This window comes from Purpureocillium takamizusanense, chromosome 5 (genome assembly GCF_022605165.1).
Source record: "Purpureocillium takamizusanense chromosome 5, complete sequence".
NCBI classification, from domain to species: Eukaryota; Fungi; Ascomycota; class Sordariomycetes; order Hypocreales; family Ophiocordycipitaceae; genus Purpureocillium; species Purpureocillium takamizusanense.
Window position 1 is genome coordinate 1,615,243 of NC_063072.1, and position 19,143 is coordinate 1,634,385.

A 19,143-nucleotide genomic window follows, 5' to 3' on the forward strand; every position below is an offset into this window, starting at 1 on the left:
TGGGTTCATTGATCATGGCCTCTTGGTGTAGCAATCCGTTCAAATCCATCCGCCCGCTTGCCTGTAGGTAGCTCACAGCACCAGTCTGGCGCCGGCTGAGGCGGGTTCCAGTCACTTACAAAGCCCTGTGCATGTACAAGTAGGATGGAGGAATGTTGACTCCAGTCTAGCCTGGTTCGATTGCTGTCATGCCATGTCTTGGGCGCCGAGTAAAGAAACCAACTTTTCCCAAAAGACACAATCAGTGTGCTGTCTGTCTGTCACACGACGCACCGCTGGTTCAGAGTGGCACGTGGCGATGCGCACCTTTCATTGGTAGCACACAGTTCGTAACTAGCTCTGGGACTTTGTCGACCGCCGCCGCCTTTCTTTGTCCAGCTCGCTCGGTTGGGTAGCCGTCCGTCCCCTTATTACTTGGGAGGACGACCAAGGAGCGCAGCAATGGGGTTCGGACCTCGGCCAGCCCAGCATCGATCATCAGGGACCTGACCCAGCCAAGGTGCATAACTAAACTTAAACTCATCTATCGCTGCATATATATGGGTCCATCTGCCCATGTCTGCGATGCCAAACGCGCGGGCAGGGGGTTTGCATGACGCGGGCGAAACCGCATCGTGACATCCCGCCCGCACGGCACTCCCGTCTGGACACTCGCTGAGCAATCCGTCTGGTCGGTTTTGGCAAGCAGGCCGGGCAGCGGTAGAAGACGAACGGCCAGGGGGGTGAGGAGGGGGGCGCGGTGCACGAAGTGACGGCCCCCAATCTTTGCTTTCCTGCGCGCTCTGACGCTCATCATGCAACAGCAACGCGGAACTCTTCAACCGCCCGAGCACAGGATGCCCAGCGTCCAGGGCTCTGGGGGGCCCGCTGGCGCCTCGTCCCCGAAGTGGGTTTTCACCTGGCCTCGGCGCTCAGGTACCGCTCCAGTACGTCAGGGCCTTCTCTCCATTGAGCGACGCGCCACAGGGGCGCCCACTAGCTCGGCGGCCGTGCGTTCCATGTTGGTCCTCGACGGTGACCGCTTTGGGGCGCGATATTGGAGTCGCTAATCGTCCCTCAGTCAGGACCCTTCGTCCAATCTTGCCCTTTGGCCCTCGTCCGATTTTTTTTTCTTGGCTGGTGGTGGTGGCAGCGTCCGTTCAGGAGGCGCCCGGCGGGGGTCGCGTACTTCGTACTGTATAGGTATGCATGTCGTACGCGGCTGTCCTTCTCGCGCCGTGCCTCGTGCTTTCTTTTGCCTTGGAGGGTCATGCGCTGCAATGGGAAGGTTGCGGGGATCATCTTGTCCATTTCCTACAGTGCGTTGCACGTAGGGGCCGTACATGGTAAGGTTTTCCCCTGGAGGTGAGGTACCAGGCATTGTACTCAAGTTACTGTGCTGTACCTGCTGTCCCTGCCCGTCCGCAACAAGCTCGCCTTGAGCAGCGGGCATCGGTGCGCAGCAGCACGACGCAACCTTTGACAACCCTTGCTAGTAGTAGCCGTCGCCATACTGCGGTGGTAGTAGTAGCCCCCCCTCTCCACCCCCGGCGTTTGCTGCACAGTGTCCGTCCCATCAACATCCAATTCAGGGGCTTCGCGCACGGGGGGGACCCTGGGCGCGGCCAATATTCGAGAGTGGGCACCCACCTTGTGAGTTCAATCTCTCGATTCCTCCAGTTTGGTCATGCCCGGCAGTCCTGGAGCCTCATGCCGACCCTCATCCCCGTGCAGCAAGCTCCAGAGACCGACCTCCTTGGGACGCTCCTTGCAAAGACGCCGCGCTCCGCCTCTCGATGATTCCGCAACCACGACCCCGCCGCGCTTCCCCCCCCTCGTGAGCTCCGTGAGCTGTGAGCTGTGAGCTCAGTGACAGCCAGCCTGCCACCTGCCTGCCGCGGCCCGCGACAAGGTTCCGGTTTTGCCCCAAAGTGTCGCAACGCGCCTGCCGGCCTTGGTGCTGCCCGTACGCGTTACATCTTCCTTCGGACGCCCCGCGGGCGCTCGTGCGAGTCCAGATGCCCTGGCAGCCGCTTCCCCGGATCGCCTTCGCCGTTGCGACGTACCCCTTCGCCGCCGAGAGCCCGGCCGACCTGCCTCTCGAGATTGGCGATGAGCTCTACATCATCGAGGAGACGCCCGATGGCGCCTGGCTGAGGGGCTACCTGGTCGCGCCCCCCAGCCTGCTGGCTGGCTTGACCTCGGTCAAGGGCCAGACGCTGGAGGCTCGAGTCTTCAGCGGCATCTTCCCTCGCAGCTGTGTCGAGGTGCGAGAGATGCTCGGCGGCGCCGACGAGCCGGACGACACCGTCGACGACGACGACGACGACTACGAGGATGCGAGGGGCGACGAGCCGATCAGCGACACCACGGGCTCGGCCGACAATCGTCCCGCAAGCGATTCCGCCAAGAGCGGCTTTACCAGCGCGAATTCGCCCACCAAACGAACCCACCGCGAGAAGACAACGAGCCTCCACAGCAATGGCAGGAGGAGACCGTTGAGCGAGCTTCCCAATGGCACCCTCGGCAACCTGTCAGTCCCCGTCAAGAGAGACCCCAATGCGCCTCGACCTGCGGCCCCTGTCCCCATGCTCAAAATCGGCGACGAGACACCGACCTCGGCTGCCGAGCCATTGATCGACGAGATCGCATCGTGTTTGCGTGAATGGCACTCCAAGTATCTTCACGAGCTTCTCCTGTCCCGCAAGTACGCGGAGCTGGACAAACTCTCCCAGCTCATCGCGCGCCTCAACCTTCACCGCCAGCAGTTCCTCTACAACGTCCTCACCACACACGAATACGAGCGGCTACGGGAGCAGACTGTCTGGGACCTCGTCACGCTAAACAAGCTTTGCGGCGGAGAGGTCATAGTGCGCGACCCTGCCGCTCGCGGCCGAGTTTTGACAGGTGACGACTCTGTCGTGGACGTCACCAGATTGCAATCGCAAATGAGCTTGCTGGACGAGCCCCCACAGCCGGCCGTCGAGTTGTCCAGCCTGCATCACATCCTGCTGGATGTGAAAGGCTTCGCAGGGTCCACCAATGAAGAAACAAGCTTGGTGCTGTATCTTGCCAGCAAACCCCGCCACGGCAGCATGTCAATGTTGTCCGAATGCTTCTCCGTCGACATACCCGCGGGCGGCGCGATAGAAGGGTTCACTCAGAGCTCATCGATGCGGACCCTCTTCACCGATCTCTCTGCCCAAGACATTGGCGACGCGCCGGCGGCCGAGTCCGAGCTCTACCTTGTCGTCAAAGTCTTGGCGCTGCAACGAATAGCCTCGTCACAGCCCATCTCTCGCACCGGCACGGGCAGCGAGCATAACCACCCAGGAGATAATTCCAAAGGAGCCCCAACCACGGCAAAGTCCTCTAGGAGGAGCTTGATGTGGGGCAGCAAGAATGGCCGATCAACCATGTCGAGAGGCCAAGGCGTGTCCAGGACGGACTCGGTCTCGGACCGGCAGGGAAGCTCATATCGAGCTACCACGGCGGAGAGCAGAGATGGCCACGGACCGCCGACCACTGCAGGGTCAAGGGCTGTTGCATTTGCAGAACCCGCACACATGGCCCAACGCATCGTTGGAGTGGGTGTGTCGAGACTCAACGATCTGCTGAAACACGACGATGAAATTGAGCAGCTTATCGGTATTTGGGCGCCGACCGCCCGGCCAGGCCATGAAAAGGAGCAGAAGGAAGAGGGGGATTCGCTCATTCGAGAGCTACTGGACAAACCTAGCGGGCTTCTCGAAAAGTCACGGCGAGGAGAGCGGCTCCAAGTTGGCCTGCAGATGTTCAATCATCCCGACGCCGACGCTTTGATCAAAGCCACACCGACCCTGCTATCGGGGGTGTCTACCACCAACAGGATTGGCTTCTCTGCTGCTCCGACAAAGGCGAGGTCAGACATTTACCTCACGATCAATACGGCGGCCTTGGCTCGCCAGAATTTACTCTCGAGGTTCGGTGGCAGCGCGACCAGCATGCCGCCGGGCTTGCAGGGAACGAATCTCCAGGTCACGCTCGAGGTTCGAGGCCCCTCGGGTCAGCGGATCGAAAATTGCATCCACACAGCGTCCAACATGCAGCCTGTTACCACGTTCAAGTCGGTGGCTGCAGAGAGAGGCGAATCGTGGAAGCAGACGCTTCGGCTCTCCTTGTCACCTCGCGATGTATCGACAGCTCACGTCGTCATGTTTCTGGCTGACATTCCCAATCCGCCCTTTGCCGTGGCACACATGCCGCTATGGGACCAGCAAGCTTTCATAAGAGACGGCCAGCACGGGCTGCTGCTCTACAAGGTGGACGAGCACACATCGACGGCGGAAGCCGGGCCCACGGGCAGAGGCGGCTACCTGTCACTGCCGTGGGCGCCACGCGGCTGGGATGAGCACTCCGCCGAGGTGACCGGGCCTTTGGCCGTGTTGCTCGTCGACTCGTTCCTGTGCAGTACAAGATTCTCACAAGACCGCGTCATCCTGGGCATTCTCAAATGGAAAGACCTTTCCCAGGACGAACTATCCGCCACACTGAGACAACTGACCTTTGTCCCCGAAATTGAGGTCGTCAAGCTGCTGAGCGATGTCCTGGACGGGCTGTTCGGCATGCTCGTGGAGAATTCAGGCAACGAGGAGTTTGAGGATCTCGTGTTCACGGCCTTGGTCCGAGTCCTGGGCATCGTGCACGACAGGCGATTCAACCTCGGGCCTCTGGTCGACACGTACGCCGAGAACCAGTTCAATTACCCCTTTGCCACCACCAGCTTGGTGCGATCCTTCACGCGCCTGCTCGAGAACCCTACCGAACCTGAGATTGCCCGGAAGCTGAGAGCCACGTTCAAAGTCGTGCGACACATCCTCAAGTTCATCACACATGCCCGACATCAAATGAAGGTCAAGGAAGCTGTCATAGGAATCAAGTCGTCTCCCCAGGGCTTTACGCGACAGTTGCGAGTCATCTTTAAGGCACTGGACGCAATGATGCGCAACACCGCCCCTTCCCTGGTCGGTAGCCAGACTCTGGCCGTCCAGCACTTCCATACCTGGCTCCCGGAACTCAGCGGCTTACTGAGCACGGAAGAAATCCTCCACATTGCCATTGACTTCATGGACTCCTGTACGAACGTCAAGGGCAAGCTAATTCTGTACAAGCTGCTATTGATCATAAACTATTCCAAACTTGATCTGTTTGCACATCCGGAACAAAAGGCCGCCCTGGCGGCGAATACCGTCCGCTGGATCTCGCCGCATTGGGGGCATCCTGACATGGTCAACGACCAATGGAGAGACCAAGTCCGCCTGTGCTGCTCCATCATTGCCAGCCAGGTCGACTACTTGGGCCCAGAGATTCCGGACCACCTGCCAAGAATCATCGACTCGTACCTCGCGATCCTGGCATCTCCACGGAAGTCACGGGACCGCCTATCTCTCCTATTCCCTGCGTCATACCCTTTCCCGTCCAAACCTGTCCAGGACGGGCTCGCGTACGACGAGGCGTTGGCGGAACTGTCTGCAGTGCTCTCAGCCGTGTCAAAGTCATCGGCGGGTATGCAACTGGAGTTGGCGGAAGGAGATCTTGCCGTCATCCTTGAAAATCTCCTGCGCGTTCACAAAAGCATCCTCTCGGGCGAAGCGTTCCCGGCCGGCTGGCTCAGCGTACACATTTACCACCATAAGTCGACCATGTCCACCCTACAGTATCTCGCGGGAATCTTGCTTGAGTCGTTCCTCCCCGATCCTGACGATGCCGAGACCTTCAACACGGAGCTTTGGAAACTCTTCTTCACTACGCTTCTGAAGCTCGTAGGGAGCTCGTCTCTCGCCCTCGAGACGTTTGCGGAACAAAAACGCCGAGCCGTGTGGAAGATTGCTGGCGACGTCAGGGAACATGGCGCGGACCTTTTGCGCAAGACCTGGGAGGCCATCGGCTGGGAGACAACGACGGACGAGCGCACCCGCTATGGCTTGTCCAAGATTGGCGGATACCAGGTACAATACGTGCCTACCTTGGTGGGCCCCATTGTCGAACTGTGTCTAAGCGTCCACGAAGGTCTTCGCAGGATGGCAGTCGAGGTCCTGCAGACCATGATTGTCAGCGAGTGGACTCTCAGCGAAGACTTGACCGTCATCCAGACTGAGATGATAGACTGCCTGGACCACTTCTTTAAGTCGAAACCTCTGACGGAGAGCATTCTGCAAAAGTTGTTTGTGAGCGAGCTTGTTGACCGGTTCGAGCCTCTGGCCGATATTCCCGGCGAACCGCTCTACATGGCCGTCCAGGACCTCGTCGCCACGCTAGACGAGTTCCTCGAGTTGCTCGTTGCGGTACACAGCGGCGACGGCAGCAACGAGGCGTCCAACATCATCAACCGGCTCCGACTGATGGAGTTCCTGCGGGACATGCAGAAGGAGGAGATATTCGTGCGATACGTCCATCAGCTGGCGAGCTTCCAGGCAGAGTCGGGGAACCATTCCGAGGCGGGTCTGGCGCTTCGTCTGCACGCAGACCTCTACGAATGGGACCCAACCAAGCAGACACCGGTCCTCGCTGATCCAGGGTTCCCGGTGCAGAACATGTTTGAACGCAAGGAGAGGATCTATTTCGACATGATTAAGCATTTTGAGGAGGCTGAGTCGTGGAGCAACGCGTTGACGGCGTACAAGGAGCTCCAAGCGCAGTACGAGTCCAATGTGTTTGACTTTGCCAAGCTGGCAAGGACGGAGCGAGCTATTGCGACCATCTACGAGAAGATCTCCAAGAGCGAGAAGCTCGTGCCGCGGTATTTCAAAGTCGTATACAAGGGCCTTGGTTTCCCGTCGGGGATCCGGGACAAAGAGTTTGTTTACGAGGGCTCGCCGGCAGAGCGAGCTTCCGCCTTCACCGACCGCATGCAAGAGCAATACCCGTCGGCGCAGATCGTCACCAACGGCGATGTCGATGACGTGGAGGGCCAGTTCCTGGTGGTGTCAGCCATCACACCTCACCGCGACCTGACCCACCCAGTCTTCCAGAGGGCCAGGGTGCCACAGGCAGTCCGCGACTTCTTGCTCTCGTCTCACCCGCAATGCTTTTCTTATACCACCAAGCGTATCACGTCCGGGCCCGTGGAGGAGCACTACGCGGAGAAGGTGGTGTTCACAACGGCCGAGCCCTTCCCCACGTTGCTCCGGCGGAGCGAGATCGTCGACGCCCAAGAGATTCTGCTCGGCCCCCATGACACCGCGTTAGAGCGAATTGTCCGCAAGACCCAAGAAATGACAACCCTCGAACGTCGCATCGTCCAAGGTGACACGGCCATTACTCAGCTTCTGGTAGATGCCATATCAATATCCGTCGATCCATCGTCGGAACATAGCGTCGTCTGTTATCGCAACCTTCTTCCGGAACGCCAGGCAGGCAGCGAAGACAGTGGTCATGGCGGAGAGATTGAGCTCGAGCCAAGAGATGCCGCCATAAGGATGGCGCTTGTTGATCATGCCATCATGATCAAGCGCTGCCTGGCCATGTTTGCTCACAGCACCAACGACGTCCTCTCGCAAAGGCACGAGGAACTTCAGAGATGTGAGTTGACATCATTCCACCAACAAGGATTTGGCTGACCATTCAAAGACTTTGAGAGGACGTACGAGCCGGAAATCGCTACGTTTGCGCCTCCGCCGCCTTCACCGCCACAAGAGACCGTATCGACTCCCTCCACGGCGTTCCGGCAGTCTCTATCCTCCAACGGACACAGCCCGCAGTGGCCTAACATTGCAAGTCCCTTGAGCGGGGACCGTGGAGAAGAGGTATCCGTCGTCCATCAGGTTGCGCTACGGCATAGGAGCGCGAGACTCAGCCTCCTGGGTGGTCGTAAGCAGGAACCCGAGCGACCCCAGGAGGAACCGCAGGTCAACGGCGAGGCCGAGTCCAAGGTCGAGCACAGCCGAAGCGCGAGCAAGGGGGCGGGCCGACGACAGAGTCTCTTTCGATCGCAGTCGATAGATGAGACCCCCTCGGCGGACATGCCGGCACAGACGCGGAGGAGCAGCTCCGCGAGCAGGCAGAGTCTGGACAGAGGCTCCGTCCGATCTGACAAGGAGTTTGAGGCAGAAGGCCTCAGCATCGTCAAGCGGGGCAGCGTGAGGAAGAGGTTCAGCATGCTCAAGCTGGGCAAGAAGAGCAGCAAGACGGGCTCGGCGATGAGGAGCGTCGACGAGGAGTAACTATACGAGGATGACGAGCGATGAGCACCCCGCCCGCATCACCCCGCCCGCATCGGCCTCTGTAGCTGTGAACGAGCGATGGACGCAGCCAAAAAAACAAAAATCTCGGGAACTGGATTGACAGCTTTGAAAGTGTGCGTTTCACATTCTCTTCCTGTCGTTTTCCCCACTTGATCTCTTTCCATATCCCCGTTGTACAAAAGCGAAAGATACACCAATGATAATCGAAGTCGCGCGCCTATGGCGGCTGCGGCAGTTTGAAATACACGGTGGGCGTGGAGCGAGTGCGTATATACAAGACGAGAGAATACGGGAAAGGCACCTTTGTTGATCGCCTCCCCCCCCGGTTCCCTTTTTTTCCGGGCAAGTTTACAACGTACCTTTTTTATTATTCGCCTTGTACTGTTCTTCCTGTGTTACTCTGCGTGGGTGGAAGCATGAAAGCAAGGAAAGAGGGGGGCCAAGAGGGGTGGGCGAGATTAAAGGCTTGGTTGGTGCTGGCTGGGGTGGTGGCGTTCTGGGTTGCCGCCTCTCGGGGAGATACTGTAGATGTAGGGAGCGGAAAGGGAGAAGGGGCATAGGGGACGAGAAGGGCGGAATCTGCACAGGCCATACCAATTTCACGCCCACGTCGGGCTTTTTTCTTTACTTGGGCCAAGTATCTCTTCTCTCGTCTCCTGTGTACTGCTTTCTCCGTCTCGTGTGAGGCGGCTACTTGTTTGCCTTTTGTCTACGGGCCCTTGTTCCTGAGGCATCGTTCTCGGAACCGTGGCGGATAATCAGCGCCGGCTTGTGGCTGGTCTAGCTCTAATTGTACGTCTAGACGTATTCGCAAGTTACAGTGTCGTACCGCTTGTCTACACGCAGCACATCCGTTAGCACAACATTTCTCCCTCTCTCTCTCTTCGGCAAAGTCATGGCGACATGTACAAGCCAGAAAGGGGAAGAAAGGCCCCCGTGGGGGGTTCTTACCCTTATACAACAGCGTGTACGTCGTCGACGCGGAGAGGTAGACGGCCTCGATCCTGCACCGGAGGACGTAGTACCATTGCCCGTCACGGCCGCGGCGGCGATCGAGTAGGCGCTCGGGGATGTGGCTCACGTCTGCCTCGACGCGGGCGAGGAGCCGGACGCGATCGTCGCGCGTGACGGGTGCGTCTCTCGGGGCGCAGTCGGCGTCGCAGTATATGTCCATCTTGATCTTTTGGATGCGCCCTTGGCTTACCAGGCCGGTCCAGACAAAGGAGGTGAAAAAAGGCTCGTTTTCGGAGACTCGATCGCCCTGCATGCAAATATATCGTGTGTCAGTGAGTCAGGTGCCGGCAAAAAAGCAAGGGTGAGAAGGGGAGGAGGGGGAGGAGGCGTGGCGGAAAACGTCGTACCCGTCGGATGAACCACTCCATGCCGTACACCTTGTAGCAGCCTTCGAGGCCGCACCAATGTCGTCTACTCCTCAGGTGTGAATGCAGCTTCGGGTCGTACTTTGTCCTCCACTCGGTGCCATAGTGCTTCCTCGCCTGGCGGTTCCTCACCTGCACCATGGTGAGCTGCTCGGGCGCGCTGTCGGCGAGGCCCTTCATGACGGCGCCCTGCACCACGGCCTGCCAGGCGTTTGGCGGTTGCAGGATCTGGATGCGGCGGTCGACGATGGCGTCGCGGACACGCTCCTTGAGATACTGCGAGGCGCCGAAACCGCCCACGAGGAGGACGGCCTTGACTGGCGCGGCGCCGCTGGCGAATATTTGATCCTTGATCAACTTGATGACCTCGAGAACGACCGGCTCAAAGATGATGGAGAGGTCAGAGGCTTTCATGGCGTAACGTCCGCGTGCGATACCCAGAGCCTTGTTGTTGGCCATGCCGCCTACGGGGACGGCGAACGAGTCGTTCGGATCGGTGCCGAGCGTGAATTGGCGCTTGATTTTCCTCTCAAAAGCCTCCACGGCTTCGGATAGGACTTCCTCGTCAAAACCAACTTCTTTCCCTAGTTTGACCCTGAGATAATTGGCGAAGCGCATGTTGAGAAAGGCTGAACCGCAAAGCGCACCGGACCCAGGCGCCGCCTCCTGGACCTGCAGGATCGGCTTCAGCCCCGTGATCGTGTACGATATCAAGTCTACTGTACCGCCGCCAGCGTCAACGACGGTGATGGTGTCGCCAACTCGCAGGCCGTGGTGGTCGAGGCCGTGCAACGCGTATATGGCGGCAGCCTCCGGCTCTGAGACTAGATGGACTAGACAGCTGGCCGATGAAGGACCACCGAAGGCCCTCTGACACGCTTTCCTCGTCCGGTCCTTGGCCATGTCGCTCCATATGGCTGGCACCGTCACGACGAACTCCAGGGGCGTGGTTTTTACCACGGCGTCTCCAAGCTTCTCGCGGAGGGTGTACAGGAGATGCTCGTTCAGGGCAGACATGTAGTCGGTGACGAGTTCGTCAGCGCTGCTGGTCTCACGGCCTGTATCGGCCGCGACCAGTTGGCTGGTCTTTTCCAGACAAGGATCCAAGTACCTTGTCCGTCACGTCAGTATTGCAGTCTTCCCGCCAGCAACAGCGGCAGCACGAAGGGTCACGCAACCACGCACAACTTGAACCACTCCATCACCTCGTCCTGCGGCGCCGTGTCTGGGATGGCGAAACCCCATTGTACGTGGCCGCCCTTGGTGTATCTCAGTTTCGTGGGCACCTTATCCGAGGACTCGCCCTCGCGGGCCGACCTGCTGATGGGCCATGCGGACACAGCGACACGCCTGTCGGGTCGTTGGGTCTCTGCCCAGGCGACGCCCGAGTACGTGGTGCCGAAGTCGATGCCGACTATTATCTTTCGTTCGCACGCGAGAAGGCGGTGCTTGCCTGACTCGATGGGTGTCCGGATGAGCATGATTTGTCTATGACGGAGCGTAGTGTCGACGAGTAGACGGCGGGGGTTCAGCGCTTCGCTGGGCTCTCCGACTTATGATTGTAAAGAGATCATGGAGGCTCGATCACACAGAGAACTCGCGCAGACGACGACGCATCACACCGCGCAGGCCGTCGGAGGGTTAAATTGACCGACATTATTCGCGAGCCCGGAGCTTCCTCCGGTCACGGGTGGAGATACCATTCTGCCTGACCGGTTCCCAAGCCCACATCGCGACTCGGGCGGCGGTCGCGCTGAGGTCTTGAGGCGCACCAGGCGGAACCAGTGGCCGCACGGGGTCGCGTCTCGCCCGGCCTCAAGTCAATACGGCGTCGGGCAATGAGAATGTCGGAGTCCTCCGTGGGCGGTCCATGGCGGTGGTGGCGGAGGCAGCCAGGCAGACAGCGGAGGGAGGGAGCGATTGCTGTGGCTGCGCCAGTGTGTTTGCTTCAGCCGACTGCGACGGGGCGGAGGCTGATGAGTGCCTGAGACCACTGTCTGAATGGTCAGAGAAACAACCACACTGCTTTCCGTCATACTATTCAGACAGCTTCCACGGACAGATTCATCGAGGCTCGGCTCGCTCACTGACTCACCGTTCCGCTCCTCGACAGTGAAAGAGTGGTTTGTTTTCATGGCGCGTCGGCGTAAGACGGTCAGTGGAAGAAGGGGCTTACAAGTCTCAGCCGGTATGGGAGGCTCCAGGCCAAATGCAAAGATACTTTGACAGCGGCTACTACAGTATAGTGAAAATTTGGCTGAAACCGAGGCAAGCGAGGAAACGCTTTCACTACCTCTTCGCACTATGTACAAAAGAGGTTGTCATCCATCGGGCCAGCCAGGTGAATATGCTATACTTCGTACCTCCATCCATACCCCATGGCAAGCGCCGCCCGTGACCCCATGGCACCTGCCCTGCCTGCCTGCAGTGCGTGACCGCCCTGCCTGCGCCGGGTTCGACTCCGCCACACGCAACCTCACTCCAAGCTGCCATCAGCGCAACGCCACCACATCAAGCACTAAGCGCCCCGAGGACCGTAATGAACATGGCTCTGGGCACGTCTTCATCGCCCTGCTGTGGCGTAGTATTTCAACTTGAAGAGCTGACCTGTTTGTCCATTCCGCTTTAGTGTGGCGCTGGCCGCCCTGATGGGAGACATGACTTGACACGAGCAAAGGTTGTCAACTTCATCACCTGCGCACAAGAGTTGCCCGAGGATTACCTACAGAAATGAACTTGGTATCTTGCTTCAAGTATTTCATGCAGGTATCTACGCCTAATATATGCGGAGGCCCTTATATCATCCCCGGTAATGTACAGCGGGGGTGCCCCGAGCACCACCCCAGGTATATCCAAGACACCTTGGGCTTCCGCGGCCTTGAGACGGTTCAAGAGGCCCATCCCATCATCCATCAGCCCTCACAATGACTTGAGCTCCTCCATCCTTCGCTCCAGCTCTGGCACCTGGCGCAGCTTCACCTCGAGGTCCTCCTTCTCGTCCTCGAGCTTCAGGCGTTTGTCGGCGTCGAGCTTGGTGAAGACGTAGTTTCCCTGCCCGTCGAATTGCAGGATATGCGTGTGGTACTTCCACAGGCTGCGACGGTGGCTGACTGTCATGAGGGTGATGCCCAGCGCCTTGGCGTTGTCGTACATGACCTTTTCCGTCTCGAGCGTGACGCTGCTGGTGCACTCGTCGAGGATCGCATACTGAGGGCGGTGGTAGAAAAGGCGCGCCATGGCCACGCGCTGCTGCAGGCCGCCCGACAACACGTCGCGCCACTCGGCCTCGGCGTCCCAGCCTTCATCATAAAGCTCCACCAGGTGCTCGAGGCCGAGAATCTTGAGCATGGACAAGAGGTCTGCGTCGGTAACGCCTCGGGCACGCATTTGGCGTAGCGAATCGGGGTATATGACTTGCTGGCGGAGCGAGCCGCGGGAAAGGTATGGTCGTTGAGGAATGTAGAAGATGGCGCTGAAGGGTGGCTTGTAGACCGTCCCTCCGTAGACGGGCCAGAGGCCGCCCAGGATGCGGAACAATGACGACTTGCCGCAGCCGTTGGGCCCCACGACAAGGAGGTGATCGCCATGCTTAAGGGAAAAGGAGAGGGCTTTGACCAGAACATCTCCGTTGGGCGAGACAATGGGCCTGGCCGCGCAAGTTAGCGTATGCTGCTCGTCCTTGACCATTCTGCACACTTACACGTCAATGAACGTAATGTCCTTGCTCTCATGGACTGTGCCACGACCTTGAAGCACGGCCTCATTGCCCTCTATCCCCGATGAGGAGACCAGCTTCTTCTCAAAATGACCCGACTGGATGTCGTCCATGACGTCCAGCAGCGATGCGACTCGCGAGGTGTAGCCAGCCAATTCCATAATCTCCCTGTAGGAGAACATGATTCTTCCAAAGGCGTCAGACGCGGACAAAAGCATCCGTCTGTTGGTAACGAATGACTCGGTCCTGTCGCCCATGTTCATCACCGCTTGCCCGGGAAGCTTGAAGAAGACGGGCACGCTGCAGAGTACGAGTCCTAACGCCCCCCAGAAGTACTTGATGACAAAGTCTTCCATGAAGCCGTGGTAGAAGCGCTGTCGGAGGATGTAATTGACGTGCTTGATGAGAGTGAAATAACCCTTGTCAAGGGTGTCTTTCTCGGCCTTGTGACCGGCGTAGAGCGCCACCTCCTCGCTGTAATCGATGAGGCGCGAGTGCTGGAACCTGAACTCGCCCTCGAGGCGGGCTTCATCGGCAACGTATTTGCCAAATGGCGGGGTCAAGACGCGCATGACGTTTGCAGAGAGCTGCACCAGCAATGACATGAAGACGACGCCCTCCCCACCAACGCTCTTGGACAAAGAGTACGTGTATATGGTCTAGAGATAGTCAGCACAGACGCCCCGCAGCGCATGGATGGGGGACAGACCATGTCGAGCAGCGGCTTGGCGAGGTTACTGTACAGCTCGGCCAGGCTGTTGGAGAACTTGGACACATCCACCGCGATCAGCTGGTCGGGATTCTTTATCCGGTCGTCCAGCGCCGAGATGCCGTAGAAGGTCAGCTGCGACAGGTACTTGTCGTGGATGAACTGCGTCAGTCTCGTGCGGTACTTGAGGGACAGTTCCGCTTGGTGATAGGACAACTGCAAGATGTTAGCCATTCGCGTTCGGAACGGCAGCAATGGTGGTGCGCACCATGGAGTTGGTAAAGGTTGCCGGCACGGCGATCAGCATCCACCAGACGATTCTGGTGAGAAACTCCTTGCCATTTCCCTTGACGAGGGCCTTGACTATGGCGCCATCCATCTCAGCGACGCGCAAGCTGATGAGGGTCCGCAGGACGAGGAAGAAGCTATGGCTGATGAGCATGCGCGTCTCGGAGCTGCGCCAGCCAGGTATGACGATGCGCAACAGGCGCAGGAGCGAGCGGAAGAAGTCCCGGTTCAGGGCAACCTTCTTCTTGGGCGCCTCGCCCCCTTCGGTAGCCGAGACGGTCCCCCGGCGGGCGGCGCGCTGAGCGGCCTCGCGCGCAGAGGCTGCCTTTTGCTCCGAGATGGCATGGCGCACGCGGTTGACAAGGGCGACGAAGAGGGTGATCCAGACGGCGCGGGAGATGCGCGAGCGGTTGGAGAGATATAGGCGGGTGAGGTCGGACACGATGCTGCGGACCGTCCGATCGCCGGGCAGGCCGAACTTGGATTGCCCTGCCATGGGTGGCCGACAAACGAGGGGAGAAAGGGGGGGCGGAGGGCGAGCGAGGTCAGCTATCACGAGCCGCGGCGCATCGGTTGGTGGCCGGTGGCGGCAGTCGAAGTCGGAGACGGGGTATGCGGTCTCGTCAACGTCAGTCCCAACGCAAGAAGCATGTGCCGAAGGGTGCTTCGTCAAGCAAAATTAGACGATGGCCGACGAAGCATGAGAAGATGACATTTCCAAGATGTCAGGCGGGCCGCTTCGTCGTCGAGCGACTCGTGCCTTCCCCAGGATGGCAGGCTCGGCTGCGCTCCCTCGGCCGGAGTGCCAGTCCCCCAGTTCTGGCCAGTGACAGCCCAGCACGGCCACAGCAGCACCTGCCGCTAGCATCCGGGCATGTGATTGCCGTGGCGGGACGAGCTGGGGAAATCCAATGCCTTGTCCTGGGCTGCCAAGGCCGCCGCACCAGCCACCAGTCACGAGCCACACCTGTGGGGTAAATTTTTCTCTCGGCGCCGCGGGGCAGGCCTGGCCTCCTTCACGTCGACAACCACATATCTCAGACCCTTGGACTCCCGACGAGAGCCCAATACGCGCTGCTCAACATGTCGGACGACGAGAACCTCTCCATTTACGATGAAATCGAAATCGAGGACATGACCTTTGACGAGGCGCAGCAGCTCTACCACTACCCGTGTCCCTGTGGCGACCGCTTCCAGATTGCCCTGGACGATCTTCGCGATGAGCAGGACATTGCCGTCTGCCCCAGTTGCAGTCTGATGATTCGAGTCATTTTTGATCTCGTACGTTGAGCAGCCAGCTTTGCGCCCTCGAGACAAACTCGCTGATTCATACAGGATGACTTGCCCAAGCCCCCGCCCGCGAACAACTCTGGGGGTCAGGTCCCCGTGGCGGTGTAAACACCACAGGGCAAGCACGAAGTCTAAATAGGACGACGGGAATGCCAGCCCTCCCACACGGTCCGATACGAACGCCACACGAGGCCTGCCTACAGGGGGTCGCTATGCGCTCGTCACGGCCTCTAAAAACTTCCTGCGGCGTTTGGCATCTTCAGGCACAAAACGTCTGGCTTGTCGCCTTAAGATTCAAGATAGGAGGCATCGCATACTGTCGACGCTGCTGCCAAGTGCACTGCCGGTACAAAGAGCGTGGCAACGACAGATCCGGGGTAATCACAAATCTCGAGGCACGCGGGTGCTCCCAAGCCTGAGACAGCGGCAGTCGAAAGGCGGTGCGTGTCTCAGGACGACATATCCGACCCACGACTCGCGCTGCAAACAGCATGCAATTAGCCGCAGGTGAGACATCGACAAGCTGTCTTGTGCAACATGCGCAACTCTGCTTGGGCACGGGCACCATGGGGTTTGCCGCACGCGTCGTCGCAAGCACGAGCCAATTTCCATGGCAGATGGCGGATGGCAGTTGAGCCACCGGCAATCACTGCTCCCCCTACACAGCTGGGGAAGGACGACAACATATGTCGATCCCATCACTCAATATACCGTCAATTGTTGTACCGTCGCAGGGCTCGCTTCCCGAACCGACCGTTGTCCAAGTGTGCAGAGTGTTGTCCTGCCAGTGGCTGCGAGGCACTAATGTACATGTCGCGAGAACGGCAGCAATGCAGCAGTATGCAGCAGTGCTGCGTGATCCAACTCAAAATCGGTTGTTAAATTAAGGGCCCTGCATGGGCAACGCCGGACCGCGGCGCGTGGTCCGAGACGAAGGACGGCGCCGCGGGCCTGGTGGTATCTCTATGCTATTAAACGCCTGGCCTGCCTAAGGCGTGTTCTATGTTAATGAATGATGGGCGGGCAGCGGCCGCGCCACGTCGTACGGCGTCATTACTTCATATCCCGAGCGCTCCGTCTATAACATGACCAGCCCCATGATGCAGAACCCCAGCAGGCCGGCCATGGAAGCCTGCATCTGCTGCGGGATAGCGCCTCCAGTTACCTGCGTGGAACGAGATGTTGTGGAATTGGGTCGGGCAGTCGGTAGCACGGCGGTGGATGAGAAGTGTGCTGCAGCCAAGAATTAGTCTGGGGAAACGAGCTTGGCGACGAGGCCAGTCTGGCGAGACGACTCACTGGTTCCATTGGAAAGCGGTTCTGAGAGCGCGACGACGGACACGCTTTGGGAGGTTTGGCTGGCGAGCCTGGTCTGCGAATTGGTCCATGCGACGGAGAGTGACGTGGCAGGCGAGGCTGTGATGGTGTCGACGGAGGTGGCGGCGGCGACGAGGGCGGCGCACACGAGGGCGACGAGGAGAGCGAGGCGCCACATGGCGAGCTTTGTTGTCGGTCGCGAGGACGCAATTGAGGCGGTTGCGCGAAGTGGCAGGGAGACACGATACGGTGGTCCGGTCCCTGACTCCCTGAAGGGGGGAATGCTTGTTGGAGTTGGTGCCAGCAGCGACAACTTGGACCGGGGGTTGTGGACGGGCGTCGTGGTGTTGTGTTTGTGTTATACTCGTCGGCGGCGGCGGCGTCGTCGTCGTTGTCGTGGGTCAAGAGAGGCTCGGGCGTTGCTCCAGGACCCCAGGTCTGGGCATGGCATCACAGATCCCACAAAACGGAGAGGAGGACTGGGCTGGGCAGGAAGCCGGACGACATGATAGCTATATGGGGGGGACAACAAGGCACGCAGGAGGCAGAAAGAAGACGAGAAGAGCTCCGCTTTCGTCTGCAAAGAAACCTGTCGTGGCCTGGCCTGGGGGGGCCGCCTGCGACGGCAGCGGCTCCAGCCAGAGGCGCAGGGGCCCAGGGGCCACCACCCATTGATTGCAGCGTCCCCACCAGGCGCTGGCGGCCGTTCCATGGCACACACAGGCGCGCTATGAACACACACTCTCCTCTTCCACACACCTGTTGCGTTTCCAAGTGCGGCATGCGCGCCACCCTTTCTGCCCACACACACACTCACTCGTTTCCAGGTTTCTGCCGCGTGTGGACACCGTGCCGGTACCGGGTACCTACCTCCCTAGACGTTGGGTGGTGCCTTGCTGGTGCGTGGGCGGTGCCAGCACGAGTCGGGGCGCTGATGAGGCGCCATTCTTCTGTACGTAATATGTCCTTGCGGCGGCCGAGCAGCGAAAACCTGGAAACAGCCGGGCAGGGGACATTGAATTGAATTGATTGCGGCGGAGACAGGGACTCTCGTCACGCCCCCCCCCCCCGGCGAGGACGGCGGGCCACTGCATTGCGCAAGCCAGGAAAATAATCTGCGCGGGTGGGTGTTCCGTCCGTAGTGCTGGTCGTAGTTAGTACTCGGGACATGCCTACCTTGGCTTGTGCAGATGCCGTACCTTAGTGGTAGTAGCTCTTTTTTATCTCGCTGCAGCGCCATTGGGCCAGGGGATGGGGGGGAGTTCGTGTTGTTTCGTCGTGCCGGGATGAGCTATGTTGCTGGGATTGGGTTGGGAGGTTAGTAGTCGGAGGTGGGTGGAGGTGGTGATTGATGGATGGTGCTAGGTGGTACCAACTACGGAGCACGGAGTACAGCACTAATAACCTGACGTTGGGATACTTGCCGATGGCACCTCGAACGGGAACGACTCCCGTCTGTCCTTTGCCGTCCGTCCGTCCGTCCGTTCGTCCTGCAGCAGCAGCAACAGCAGCAGTAGCAGCAGTGCAACAGCAACGCACGTCAGCCCCCTGTCCAAAACGCCCGGCGAGGCAAAAAGGCAAGGCCAGCAGCCATCCATTGCATGCATGCATGCAAGGCCGGGCGAGGCAAAGGCAAGGCAAGGCACACAACGGCTGCGGCGGCGTCGCGGGATGCTGCAAGGCGGCGAGGGCGACACTGATGAGGGATGACGGGACTGACTGACTGCCCGCTGTAATCAATGGAACTGGATGACCGCGGCGCGCGGGCACTCACCAGGCTGGGAAACACCCGGGCAGAACAAAACCAGTCAGTCCCGTCAGTAGTCTGTCTCCACGGGGCGCCGCCGCCGCCGCCGCCACTGCGTTTCCGTCCCATGGATTCAATGGCTTGCATGCCCGACGAGATGGCAGAATAACTAGCTAAGCCCGTCGCCCGCCCAGCCCAGCGCCACCCGCGCGCGAGGCCCTGCCGCAGTTGCAGCATCCCGCAGCGTGGGTTGCAAGCGTTGTAGCAGGCGTTGTAGCAGCAGCAACTTGGTAGCAGCAGCAGCCACTGGGGCGGCGGGCCCGCCACCACCACCACCACCGAAACGGCACTGCCTACTAACTACTAAGGTATCTATCTGCCTGCCCTGCTGCTCCAAACCGTTCCCGCAGCTGGAGGCTTTTTTAGCAGCAGCCCCAGCCCGCTTCGAGATGGTTCGGTAAACTGCAGTGGAGCCTCTACCTATTGAGAATGAGAAT

The 19,143-nt window shown here is 59.4% G+C and overlaps 5 protein-coding genes across 5 annotated transcripts; 2 read left to right on the top strand and 3 right to left on the bottom strand.

Annotated features, from left to right (window-relative positions):
• Positions 1-1,997: 1,997 nt before the first annotated feature.
• DCK1 (Deoxycytidine kinase 1) lies at positions 1,998-8,180 on the top strand (the record flags this gene model as incomplete). The annotated part of the gene is made up of 2 exons (XM_047987432.1): positions 1,998-7,539; positions 7,588-8,180. The coding sequence occupies 2 exons, from the start codon at positions 1,998-2,000 to the stop codon at positions 8,178-8,180; spliced, it is 6,135 nt and encodes a 2,044-aa protein (XP_047843417.1).
• A 674-nt stretch (positions 8,181-8,854) lies between these two features.
• Positions 8,855-11,875, bottom strand: JDV02_006079 (uncharacterized protein). Its single transcript, XM_047987433.1, has 5 exons — positions 11,676-11,875; positions 10,766-11,573; positions 9,563-10,691; positions 9,153-9,462; positions 8,855-9,037 (listed from the first exon to the last, which is right to left on the bottom strand). The coding sequence occupies exons 2-5, from the start codon at positions 11,059-11,061 to the stop codon at positions 9,000-9,002; spliced, it is 1,773 nt and encodes a 590-aa protein (XP_047843418.1). The 5' UTR covers positions 11,062-11,573; positions 11,676-11,875; the 3' UTR covers positions 8,855-8,999.
• Positions 11,876-12,321: 446 nt separating this feature from the next.
• PXA2 (ATP-binding cassette long-chain fatty acid transporter pxa2) lies at positions 12,322-15,053 on the bottom strand. Its single transcript, XM_047987434.1, has 4 exons — positions 14,273-15,053; positions 14,005-14,220; positions 13,281-13,954; positions 12,322-13,226 (listed from the first exon to the last, which is right to left on the bottom strand). Exons 1-4 carry the CDS (start codon positions 14,786-14,788, stop codon positions 12,500-12,502), a joined length of 2,133 nt encoding a protein of 710 aa, XP_047843419.1. The 5' UTR covers positions 14,789-15,053; the 3' UTR covers positions 12,322-12,499.
• Positions 15,054-15,375: 322 nt separating this feature from the next.
• DPH3 (Diphthamide biosynthesis protein 3) lies at positions 15,376-15,690 on the top strand (the record flags this gene model as incomplete). The annotated part of the gene is made up of 2 exons (XM_047987435.1): positions 15,376-15,573; positions 15,628-15,690. 2 exons carry the CDS (start codon positions 15,376-15,378, stop codon positions 15,688-15,690), a joined length of 261 nt encoding a protein of 86 aa, XP_047843420.1.
• Positions 15,691-16,660: 970 nt separating this feature from the next.
• Positions 16,661-17,077, bottom strand: JDV02_006082 (uncharacterized protein; the record flags this gene model as incomplete). Its single annotated transcript, XM_047987436.1, has 2 exons — positions 16,661-16,815; positions 16,882-17,077. 2 exons carry the CDS (start codon positions 17,075-17,077, stop codon positions 16,661-16,663), a joined length of 351 nt encoding a protein of 116 aa, XP_047843421.1.
• Between the last annotated feature and the right edge of the window lie 2,066 nt (positions 17,078-19,143).

Coding starts and splice junctions, on each gene's coding strand:
- JDV02_006079 (XM_047987433.1), bottom strand. CDS start 11,061: ATGCTCATCCGGACACCCATCGAGTCAGGCAAGCACCGCCTTCTCGCG. Junction 10,692..10,765: donor GTGATGGAGTGGTTCAAGTT/GTGCGTGGTTGC, acceptor GTGACGGACAAG/GTACTTGGATCCTTGTCTGG. Junction 9,038..9,152: donor GTACACGCTGTTGTATAAGG/GTAAGAACCCCC, acceptor TGCTGCGTGTAG/ACAAGCGGTACGACACTGTA.
- PXA2 (XM_047987434.1), bottom strand. CDS start 14,788: ATGGCAGGGCAATCCAAGTTCGGCCTGCCCGGCGATCGGACGGTCCGC. Junction 14,221..14,272: donor CAACCTTTACCAACTCCATG/GTGCGCACCACC, acceptor AACATCTTGCAG/TTGTCCTATCACCAAGCGGA. Junction 13,227..13,280: donor GACATTACGTTCATTGACGT/GTAAGTGTGCAG, acceptor TTGCGCGGCCAG/GCCCATTGTCTCGCCCAACG.